This window comes from Balaenoptera acutorostrata, chromosome 3 (genome assembly GCF_949987535.1).
Source record: "Balaenoptera acutorostrata chromosome 3, mBalAcu1.1, whole genome shotgun sequence".
In the NCBI taxonomy this organism is placed as follows: domain Eukaryota; kingdom Metazoa; phylum Chordata; class Mammalia; order Artiodactyla; family Balaenopteridae; genus Balaenoptera; species Balaenoptera acutorostrata.
In genome coordinates this window covers 70,550,654-70,562,850 of record NC_080066.1, presented here as the reverse complement: position 1 = coordinate 70,562,850, position 12,197 = coordinate 70,550,654, and the positions used below count along the sequence as shown (strand labels likewise).

The 12,197-nt window shown below is 49.2% G+C and overlaps 1 protein-coding gene across 1 annotated transcript in view; it reads left to right on the top strand.

Moving 5' to 3' along the window:
- Positions 1-1,875, top strand: part of LOC130707624 (golgin subfamily A member 7-like) — a 47,125-nt gene extending 45,250 nt beyond the window's left edge. Inside the window, exon 7 of the mRNA XM_057543434.1 lies at positions 621-1,875. Within this exon, the coding sequence (XP_057399417.1) occupies positions 664-1,146 (483 nt within the window). The 5' untranslated portion in view covers positions 621-663 and the 3' untranslated portion in view covers positions 1,147-1,875. The remainder of the gene's footprint in view (positions 1-620) is intronic.
- Positions 1,876-12,197: the final 10,322 nt, after the last annotated feature.

Genomic DNA, 12,197 nt, shown 5'->3' with positions numbered 1-12,197 from the left:
CCAGCTCTTGCCAATTGGCCAGTTTCTAAACAGCTCTGTGAAGCCCTAGGGGACTCTCAGAGTGGTTTGCCTCAGGATAGGGGATCGTTGAGAGGACTGGCAACTCCACCCCATGTGTCCCCCACTTCAACCAGGGCAATTATTTACATGTTGGACGTCTAGGTGGGATTTTGTTTGGATTCCACAGTTAGAAAAGCTTTTAAAATCACTGCACTTTTAGAAAATTGTCCCAGGAAGGGACCTGTCACAGGGCCACTTCCTTGCTCATCTCTGACAGTGAATGGAGGCCCATGGAGCTGTGTAATGTGGCAGAATTGGCCTTCTGAGGCTCTGGTCTGGGGTCCCAGATTCCTGGCCTTGGTCTCCCCATCAGGCTTCCTGCAGGTTAAGCCCGGTACCCGCTGCCTGCCCAGCCCCTCCGGCTCCCTCCTCCCACCAAGCCTGGCTGGCCTGCTGTTCCCCTGCCCCACCAGCAGCCTTCTCACTGCTCTGTAAGAGCTTCTCCTTGGCTCCGTTGTTTCCATGACCAACCAAGGAAAAAGACAACAAAGATGGGGAAAGGACAACGATTCTGGGGTCTCCACAAGTTTTGAATGATTTTCCTACACTTCTTCACTCAGCAAACATTTCTAGAGCTGTAAGAGCCAGCATCTGAGGATAAAAATGTCCCTGAAGGCGGAGCGACAGCCGCTGGAGGACAGCGGAGGCGGCGCGGCCCGTCCTGTCCTCGCCGTGAGGCCGCAGCAGGCGCCAGTGTCCGGGAAGGTTTTCATTCAGCGAGACTACAGCAGTGGCGCCCGCTGCCACTTCCAGACCAAGTTCCCCGCGGAGCTGGAGAACCGGATTGACAGGCAACAATTTGAAGAAACAGTTCGAACTCTAAATAACCTTTGTGCTGAAGCAGAGAAGCTCGGGGGCCAGTCCTATCTTGAAGGCTGCCTGGCTTGTCTGACAGCGTACACCATCTTCTTGTGCATGGAAACTCGCTACGAGAAGGTTCTGAAGAAAGTCTCCCAATACATTCAAGAGCAGAATGAGAAGATCTATGCTCCCCAAGGCCTCCTCCTGACAGATCCCATCGAGAGAGGACTTCGAGTTATTGAAATTACTATTTATGAAGACAGAGGCATGAGCAGTGGAAGATAAACCATAGAATTAAAGGCCCACCTCCAGCTGGGACCCTCATCTGTGCACCGGTCGACCGCAGAGTGTCCCCCACCTCCTCTCCAGGGCATCATTCCTTCGTATCTGCTGCCAGAGCCACGGTGCCGTTCACTCCAAGGACTGACTTTCTAGAATTCCACACCTGGAGTGACCTCTAGTCTCTCAGCATCCACTTTGTGTCTCCAAATTGTGGAGGACTCTGCAATCTTTTGATTAGTTTTTGAGAAAATGCAATGAAGCATGTCACTTTTTTAATTCAAAGCCATTAATAAAAATATGCAGTTGGTGAGCCCAATGCAGGTTACTTCTTACCTGCCACCAGCGTCAGTGGTTCTCATCATTCCTTGGGCTTCAGCAAGTCGTAAACTAGCCAGTGCTCAGTCTTACCCCCCCAAATTCATAAAACGCTTTTCTCCAGGATTTTGGTGAAGGGTGGGCTGTGTCTGGTTTTGCTAATGCATCTCCCAGATTTCAGAGAATTACCAGTTTTGCCATGACTCAAAGCTTAAAGATCAAGTTCTGCCGTTCAGATTCTCAAACTGAAGCTCATTGGAAAAATAATGTATAATGTTACTTGTTTTATTATAGCAATTCCTGATGAAAGCAGTATTTAATGCAATTTCCAGGTTTTTGCTTTTTGGGTTTTTTTTTTGAGAATTCTGTTATTAACTGCATTACCTTGAACATTGGGAAGATGTGGCATGTGTTGCTTGTTCCTTATAAAAATAAGTAAGCACAATAAAGTGGATGCTAAACCATCAAACACAAATGTCCCTGCTGTGTCCCTGAATGAGCAAGTGTTAATAAATATTTTAATTATCATTTTGTTATAAATATAACTTAAGAGAAAAAAATTTGATAGGAATAATACTATATATTGCTAATTTTTAACTATCCCTGCTGGCAAACCTTATGATTCCTAGACTTTCCTCATATACGGTATTCAGTGCACAGAAATATTATGATTGGTTCAAGTTCAGCAAGTTAAGTGATTTCCAACTAAAACTCTCAAGTCTGGGTCACTGTTTCTAGTTCTTCTTTTCGGCTGTGTGTTCTTAGTATTGGGGCTTCCTGTGCCCTTCATCTTTGGGGTTTGAGAGCACTGTATCTGGGAGAAAGTTAGGACATATACTAGGAGAGAATGAAACGGTTAAAAGTTTTACTTTCAGAGATATTGTAGGTGCTAATACTGGATTTAACCTTTCAGATTTAATTTCTTTTATGGGTCTGTTAGTTATTCAGTAAATCCCATAGCTCTATGTAATATTTTAATTGTATGAAACTTGTTACTTTATAGCCTATAATAGTGTGTCTGTCTGCCTTTTAAACCCGTTGCAATAACTTTGCTGAAATATTAACACATTAGTAAAACTTTTCTTAGACAAACAAACAAACAAATGTCCCTGAGCCCGAGTCTGGCCCTTGGAGAGCTAATGGGAAGACATAGTAGAGACTCATCACGGTGGTTCCCGGGGGACGACATGCTGGGTGCAGTGCTGGAGGGTGTGCCAGACCCCGTGGAGGGGCAGGAGGAGTGGGTGACGCCTGACGGTGAGAGCGTGGCAGATGTCAGGGAAGGCTACGCGGAGCTGGAGAAGCCTGAGCCCCTTGGAAGGCGGAGGAGGAGTTGGCCTGGGGTGGGGTCCCCGAAGCACTGTCTAGCTAGAGGGAGCGGCACGTTTGGGGGCTCGAGGCAGGAGAGCAGAGGGCATTTCGTGTGGTTTCACCTACGCGTATGAGGCAGAGTGGAGGAGCAGGGCCTGGGGAGATGGGCGGCCGCCAGGTGAAGGTGCCGAGGAAGGGGGCCGAGGCCCCCAGGCCTTCTGCTGCCCACTCCCCTCTGCAGTTCCCTCCACAGGGCCCCTGTCCTCAGGGCATCCCGAGAGGCCACTTAGGCTGTGGGTAAAGGTCAACAGGGGATTCATAACCCAGGGGCACCCTGACATCGGTGCCCGACTGCCCCCGTACCCTGGGCCTTACTTGCTAGGCCTGCTCCTGGCTGCTCTCCTGAGACCTGGGGAAGAGGTGGGGAATGTCACAGCTAGTGAGGTAGCAGCTTCTCCTTTTCAGGCCTCAGTCACTGTCTAGGTACAGGAAGGGCGTTGTCACAGATGATGGCTAAAGCCCCTTCTGGCCTGGATTCCTCCTTTACAGACAAGGAAAGTATTTCAGTTTGGCTCCCCCCAGGAAATGGAGCCCGAAACCGGATTTGGGTGCTAGTAGTTTATTTGGGAGGTGATCTCAGGAAGCGCCAGTGGGGATGTGAGAGGGGGAAGGAAAGGAGAGAACACAGGGTGCTTGATGTGCAGAGGACCCTGCGGGCGACCGGGGCTCGGTGTAACGCACACCTTCAGCGTTGTCCTGTTCAAGCGGCATGCTAACATCCTAGGCTTGTTGTATCAGATATTCAGCATGATTCATGGCACCTAGTAGGTGCTCAACAGCAGTTTGGACTGCTGAAGAACGTTCAGGAAACCACATCGGCTGTCACGCCAGAGGGAGGGGTGGTCACGGTGGGGAGCCGGCAAGAACCATCATGAGTCAAAGGATCACGTCCCTCCCCCACCCTTCCCACCAACCATGCCCCCCTCCACAGGTCTGAGGTCGGGGTCGGGTTGCCCCCTCCCCCCTGCACTTTCCCGCATCCCTGAAGCTCTGAGTCAGGTTTCCTGCCTCCTGCGATTTCACAGCTCCCCGCCAGCCAAGCTGTTTTGCAGACCCAAGTTGGTAATGACAGATTCTTCTCTCCTGGCCCTCCGCTGGCGAAACCACGGAAAGTATTTGAAACACGCAGCCTGGGAATGTGCAAGCTTCCATTCGCCGGGCTTGGCAGGGGCCAGCGATTTCTCAGCCAGCACTTTTGACTAAGACGTTTACGGCTCAGGTTTCCCAGGAGCTCGTCAGCTCAGTTTTTCAACAGCATTTATACTTTTTTTTTTTCCACCCTTCAGAACATTAACCCTAAAGTAGGTTCTGAATCATACAATCCCTGGAAGCATGGCTCTCTCTCTGTTAGAGGCATGGTTTTGGATGGGCCTCCTCAGCCTGGGACGGGGATCTCCTGCCCAGCAGGGCTCCTCCGGCCCAGGCGGCGTGAATCAGAGGATTCTGTGCTGAAAGGGATCCCCAGAGGACTTCCAGATCTTCTGCCTCTAGAGAGATCTGGTTAACCTTTTCCAGGCCTCTGCAACTTTGATTTTAAAATATCCTCTCATAGGGTTGAAGGAAGGGAGAGAGAATGCAAAGACCACAGACTCTGGACCTGGGTACACCTACATGTCAATTAGGCATCTGCTCCCACTGGGTTTCATCATCTGCAAAATGAAAATAATATTGTAATACCCACCTCCAGGTTATCGTGAAGTTTAAATGGCAGCACAGGAAATCACCTAGTACAATTCCTGCACACAGTAGGTGCACAGAGTAGTTTCCTCTTTTCCTTATTTCTTGGTCACTGATGCTACAATCTCATCACAGAGTTGTTTGGTGAATGAATGAAGGTCTTGATACACCTAAACACCCCCTTCTTCTCCTCTCAAGGCAAAACTATGCAACAAGTATTTCCTGAGCATCAGTGCTGTGCAAAGAGCAGAACTAGGCCTTGTGGTGACACCCCGATGCCAAAGTCCCTGTTGTAAAGGAATTTCTGGTCTAGTGAGGGAGCAGGCACCACGGGAAAACGGCAGGCGGATAAAATGTCCACAGGAGAGACAGTCACAATGATTTTGCTCACTTGTTTACATACATTCACTCATTCCTGCAAGAGGCATTTACTGCAGGAGGAGGGCCTGGCCACCCCTTGCCCCTGGTGGTGATTCTGGGGGCTTCTAAAGCAAGCTCTTTCCACTTTACATCCCTGGTTCTGTTTGCTGTGACGTGATACTTGGAAGTGCTTTGGAAATGCAAGGGCTTGCTGTTCCCTCTGCCTAGAACACCCTTCCCAGCTCACCCACCCCTTCTCTGAGAAGCCCTTCCTGACTCTCTGAGGCACATTCAGCTGTCCTCTCTCTGAGCCCCCCAGCACTTTAGTCATAACAGGGGTACTGCCCCCTGTGCACTGTGTTGTGATAGGCTGTTTCCAAGTCTGCCTTTGAGGAGACAGCACACAAGCACCAGGTACTGAAAGGGAAAATGGGGTGCCTAGGTTGGGCTCCCTAAAAGCAGAGCCTGAGATGGAGATTTGGACACACACGGCTTATTTTTTTTACATTCTTAAGAAAAAGCATTTATTATTTGTCATCATCCTTATTTTCATAACTAGAAAAAAGGTTGGCAAATGATTAAAGGAATTATGTTGTATGCATCTGTGTGGCTGTAGAAATATGCATTGCCCACAATACACAGCTATTTTTATCTACTTAGGGCAATCATTTCAAATCTTTTTTTAAAATTTTAATTTTATTGGAGTATAGTTGATTTACAATGTTGTTTTAGTTTCAGGTGTACAGCAAAGTGATTTGGTTATACGTATACATATATTCATTCTTTTCTCATATAGGTTATCACAGAATACTGAGTACAGTTCCCTGTGCTGTACAGTAGGTCCTTGTTGGTTATCTGTTTTATATATAGTAATGTGTTCATCCCAAGCTCCTGATTTATCCCTCCCCACTATGTTTCCCCTTTGGTAACTGTAAGTTTGTTTTCTACCTCTGTGACTCTATTTCTGTTTTGTAAGTAGGTTCATTTGTACTATTTTTTTAGGTTCCACATATAAGCGATATCATATGATATTTGTCTTTGTCTGACTTACTTCACTCAGTATGACAATCTCTAGGTCCATTCATGTTGCTGCAAATGGCATTATTATTATTATTATTTTTTATGGCCAATATTCCATTGTATATACGTACCACATCTTCTTTATCCATTCCTCTGTCGATGGACATTTAGGTTGCTTCCATGTCCTGACTATTGTAAATAGTGCTGCAATGAACATTGGGTACATTTATCTTTTCAAATTATGGTTTTCTCCAGATATATGCCCAGGAGTGGGATTGCTGGGTCGTATGGTAGTTCTATTTTTAGTTTTTAAGGAACCTCCATGCTGTTCTCCATAGTGGCTGCACCAATTTACATTCCCCCCAACAGTGTAGGAGGGTTCCCTTTTCTCCACACCCTCTCCAGCATTTATTTTTTATTTTTGGACGTACATTTTTTTTTTTAATTTATTTATTTTATTTATTTATTTATTTATTTTTGGCTGTGCTGGGTCTTCGGTTCGTGCGAGGGCTTTCTCTAGTTGCGGCAAGTGGGGGCCACTCTTCATCGCGGTGCGGGGACCGCTCTTCATCGCGGTGCGCGGGCCTTTCACTATCGCGGCCCCTCCCGTTGCGGGGCACAGGCTCCAGACGCGCAGGCTCAGCAGCTGTGGCTCACGGGCCCAGCCGCTCCGTGGCATGTGGGATCTTCCCAGACCAGGGCTCGAACCCGTGTCTCCTGCATTAGCAGGCAGATTCTCAACCACTGCGCCACCAGGGAAGCCCCTCCAGCATTTATTATTTGTAGACTTTTTGATGATGGCCATTCTGACCGGTGTGAGGGGTACCTCATTGTAGTTTTGATTTGCATTTCTCTGATAATTAGTGATGCTGAGCATCTTTTCATGTGCTTTTGGGCCATCTGTATGTCTTCTCTGGAGAAACATCTGTTTAGATCTTCTGCCCATTTTACTGATTGGGTTGTTTGGACCCACACAGCTTATTAAGGGGCAAGTTCTCCAGAGAAATGAGAGAGGGAAGCAGGATGGGGCAGCAAGGATGCGGGTGCAGCTGGAGTCCAGCCTTAGCCTGGTCCACGGGGAGCTCTGGAGCGGGAACTGCACCCCAGAGCGTGACCCCCAACCCCTTCAGTCCATGGGGCAAGACTCTGTACCCCTGAGTCTCTTAGTCTGACGTCACAGGGGCAGGTGGAGGTGACCTCCCAGGTGAGGTGGTTCCTCTTCGGCCAAAGGCAATCCTCTGTGGACGAGGGTGGCTGTCAGCTGTAGCTGCCAACACTCCTAGCGGGGGGGATGGGTGCGGCACCCACAGCATGGTTCTGGGAGGGGGAAGGGAGGGGAGGGTCAGGAAGGAGCATCAAGATCTCCACCACATCTTTTCCAAAATGGTGTACAAGTTGTGTGCCTTTGTCCCCCATCCTCGTCGTTTGCTAAAAGGACTCACAGGCAAGGACAGAGGTGCACACCTACGGGTGGGGGCAGGGCCTGTGTCCCTGAGAGCTTTGGGGATGGGGAGGGCACTGAGAGGGGCAGCAAGGAGAGGGCGGGTCCTGGCTTGTCACCATTCACCTGACCGAGTGCCATCGCTGTCCTTTATGTACCAGTGGCCCTGACCTTTCCCGCCGTACCCAGGCCCACCACATCTTTCCATCCTCTGAGTACCCTCCGCACTTGACCACAGACCAAGCAGGCTGTGAGCACTTGCTTTGCTTCCCTAAGGCAAAGCAAATTCTTAAAAGCAAAGCCTTCATCTTATTTTGATTTTCCAAGTGCCTGTCTCAGTGCCTTGGCACTTACTAGGTGGCCAGTAAGTATTAATGAGTAAATAGGCTAACAGATGCCTTAATTTTCCTATGAGGTCGTGAAAAGGGCCAAGACCCCTTCTGATGGCAGCATTTGCCAAGGGTGCCCTCGTGCTCAGGCAGGGCCTGGGCTGTCCTTGCTCTTCCCACTCCAGCACCCCCAGCCCCAGCCAGGCCTGAAGCCTCCGCATGGCCCTACCCGCATCCTGGGGGGCAGCCTCGGGCGAGGGTGGCCAGTGGGACATGGCGAGGGCAGGGAGCTCCCGCTGGCCTGGTGCACAGACTCCTTGGCCTTCATTTATATGAAATGTGATTCCATCACTCAAAGCCTGCGCCTGGCCTTGGTCGGTGCAGGTAATGATGATACAGGCTCATTTATGCAAGATTATCCTTTTATCACATTTCCAGACTCATTTGTGAGGCTCATGTTTCCCCCCGAGGGCGTCATCAAGCAAGTTAAGTTGTACTATTTCCCTCCTGCAGAGAACTGGCGGGGGCCTCCCTCGTTGACGGATGAGGCCCGCTGCCTTTGCCAAATAGGGTCGGCGTGATGGATCTTTTACTTGTGAATATTATAGCTGGAAATTAGCATGTTTATTGAGGTAGAATGTGTTTGTTTACATTCCACTACCCATGGCATTACCTCTTATGACCTGACTTATTTAGTTGAGGATAAGCACAAATGATCTGCATTTGGGCACCCACAAAATAATTAATGAACTTCCAGATACAGAATTCAGCCTTAAGTAAACACACCAGCGAGGTGAGTGGGGGCAGAGTAGCTGGGAAGGGCTCTGGGGTTTCGGGTGGTGAGCAAGGTGGAGCGTCTGGTACTCGAGGGATGGAGACAGGGCGGGGATGTGGGTTCAGGCGTCCTGTGAGGGGCACAGGGCGGGTGCCCAGCCTGGCTGTCGAGTGGAGGTGACTTCTGTCAGTGGAGGAGAGAGAAGACAGGCAGAGGACCAGGATTGTGAGCCGTTTTCCCAGGGATTCTCCTGGGCTCCCTCTTGATTGTCTTGATGCAAGAGTGAGAAGGACGGCCCAAGTGTGCGGACTAAGGGTGGGGAGGGACAAAGCTTGGGCAAGGATGATGGAGACCCAGGTGAGTGACGATGGGTCCCAAGAGGCCGAGTGACCACCTGGAGTCTGCTCCCCTCCTAACACTTTCACCTGTAACAGCTTTGAAACCTAGCTTCTCTTTCCATCCCCTGGCTTGCCAGTAGGCCGCACAACCTGGGATGCAAACGCTCACTAACCCAACATCCTCTTGTTTTAGAAGAATCTGAGGTTCAGAGAAGTGGAAGGACTTAGCCGTGGTCTTGGAGGCAGAGGGAAAACCGCCGCCGCCTCCCTGTGGCTTTAAGCCTGATGCCTGCCTTGTAAGAAGGCGCAGAGAGTGTATCCTCTAGGGTGTTTCTTCAGGGACCCAGGAAAGCTTTGCCCCCTGTGCCTGGCCAGCAGAGGCCTCAAATTTCACCCTTAAAACCAGCTACCTTTGTAGTTTAATCCCCTTTAAAGAGCAGATGCTCCTGGGAAGGGCCTTGTTCTTGGTCCTTGCCTCCCCAGGGTGCCGAAGTGACCTGTGAGAGACCGAGAGAAGCAGGAGAGCTCATGGTTGAGGGTCAAAGCCCCCAAACAGCATGACTGAGAGACCCAGGAACAAACTTCCCCCTGCATAAATTTTTCCAAGTGAGCAAAGCCATTCTCATTGTCCCCCAGCTCCGAACCCTGAACGTAAAGATGCAAGGGGTGTTCTGTTTGGACGTCAGAAGCAGACAGACCTGGGTTGTAATTCTGGCTCTACCTCTTCCTAGTTCTGTGACCTCTGTGACCTTGAATGAGTCATTCAAACCCTGTGGTCTCCATTTTCCCAGCTAGGAAACAGGGAGGGGAGTTATAACACCCACCTGTCAGTGTCACTGTAAGATTAAAAGAAGAAAGTTTCTACCATGCTTAGCACATGGTAGCACTTGGTAACTGTCCTTGAATTAGTGGTCATTAGTATCATTATTTTCCTTCCCAAACAAGGCGCTGTAACCTACCCTGGATTTCCCATAAGTGGGAATTGATGGAAGGGATTGAAAGAGAGGGAGAGGGAGACCGAATCCCTCCATAATCCCCATCCCTTTCCCCCTGTTGGGTCCTGATGTGGGTGTGTGGGCCCTTCCCATGGAGCCTGCGGAGTTCCCATGTGGTGGAGTGGGACAGAGCCAGGTGCCAGACTGGAGTTTGGTCCATTTCAGCCACATATCTCTCGGGGATCAAGGGAAGCGCGATGGTTCCAGATCTCAGTCTCCTCATCTGTGAAATGGGGCCAGCCTCACTGCTAACCTGGGAAGCAGGCAGGTCCACAGCTAATTTGTCTCCGTATCACCAGCACCCAGCAGTGTCAGGCATGCAAGAGGTGTTCAGTGGTGGCGAGATGATGGGCAAATAGACTGGACGCTATAGATCAGGTTTCAGAAAACTTTTTCTGTAAAGGGCCAGGTAGTAAATATTTTAAGGTTTGCAAGCCATACAACCTCTGTTGCATCTACCCAACTCTGTCCCTGTAATGCAAAAGCAGCCATAGACAAGGTGTAAACCAACGAGTGTGTCTGTGGTCCAGTAAGACTTTATTTATAAAATCAGCTGGTGGCTGGATTTGGCCATAGCTCTTGACCTCTGTGTAGTGAGGCCATGGCAGTCTTTGGATTCAGACAGCTAGGCTCAAATCCCAGTACCTCCACTCTTTAGCTGTGTGACCTTAGGCAAGTGACTTACCCTCTCTGAGCCTCCATTTCCTCCTCTGTAAAATGGAGGGCACTGGCTTGTACTTTTTTGGTATTCCCCTCACCATACCTACTAGGGCTGGGCTCAGAGAAGGAGCTCAGGAAAGACATGCAGATTGGCTAAAAAAATGATCTCTTACAATAATCACAACTCTTGATGAGTGTACTGCACTTTCAACTTACAGTACATTTCACATCCATCTCATTTCCTCCCCGCATCACCTACAGAATGGGTACAGTATTGTTATTATTATTATGCTCACTTTACAGATGAGAAAACCAAGGTCCAGAGAGACTTAGAGAGTCATTGTCCAAAGGTCACTTTCCAAAGGTCACTGTCTTTGTCTATTTGGGCTGCTATAACAAAATGCCATAGACTGGGTGGCTTATAAACAACAGAAATTCATTTCTCAAAGTTCTAGGGGCTGGAAAGTCAAGATCAAGGTGCTGGCAGATTAGGCGTTTGGTAAGAGCTCACCTCCTCATAGATGGCTGTCTTTTCACTGTAACCTCACATGGCAGAAGAGGCTAGAGAGTTCTCTGGGGCCTCTTTCCTGAGGGCACTAATCCCATTTATGAGAGCTCTGCCCTCATGACCTAATCACCTCCCAAAAGCCCCATCTCCTAATACCAAAACATTGGCCCTTAGGTTTCAACATGTGAATTCTGGGGGGACACAGACATTCAGTCTAGAGAGTCAAACAATCAGTAAGGAACAGAATAGGGATTCAAACCAGATATTTCAGCAGCAAATCCTTGAATTTTCCACTCTACCAGAGCTGTCATAAATACACCTCCTCCCCAGTCTGTCTCCTCCTACCGTGGACAATCAGCAAATGGACTCCTGTACAGGCACTTGGAAAGTATGTAGACCAGGGGCCTCTCTCTCTGTGAGAAGGGGCTACTGCTTATCTCCTCAGGTTCTGAGACTTCCAGGCTAGAAATATGGGGTTCTTGGTTCTGTAGTGAAGATCCTGAGCTGAGGGAGCCGACTGGGGCTGGAGTCAGGGTGAGGGTAATGTGACATTGTCACAGTCTGAGGGATCTCTCCTGGTGCAGAAAGGGAGTGAGCAGGCAGTTTTGACTCACTCAGAGATCAAGCTTTTACAATTCTGATAGAGAAGGAAACGCTGTATTAGTGAGGAGTAGCATTTGGCATCAAGTAACCAAGACCACCGAAAGCTAAGGCTTAACAAAAACAAAAACAAAACAAAAGATAAGGCTTATTTTTTTCTCATGTGCTGCAAAATCCAGGGTGGTCAGGGCTGGAGCAACAACTCCACAATGGCATCTTCTATCTTTCTGCTCGGCCAGGTGGCTCTGCAAGTGGCTTCCACCCTTAAGGTCACCTCATGGTCACAAGATGGCTGCTGGAGCTCCAACCATCAGGGTCACATTCTAGGTGGGAAGGAGAAGGGTGGAAGGGGTGCTTGCCAGATGAGTCAGCTCCCTTTTAAAGGAGACTTCCTGGGAACCCCATCCAAGAAGAGAACAACTTTGGCTTTCATCTCATTGACCAGAATTGGTCACGGGGCTAGCCCTACCTATAAGGGAAGTTGGGAAATATGGATGTAGTACATTGCTGCCCCAATCAGGACTGTGCTAGCAAAGAAGAAGGGGAGAATGGATATAGGGTGGCTAAACCTCAGTCTCTGCCTCCTTCCCCTAATTTGCCATCTGTGTAAAGACCAGGGAAGGAAGGAAGTTGCCCAAGACCACACAGAAAGCTAGGGGCATGCT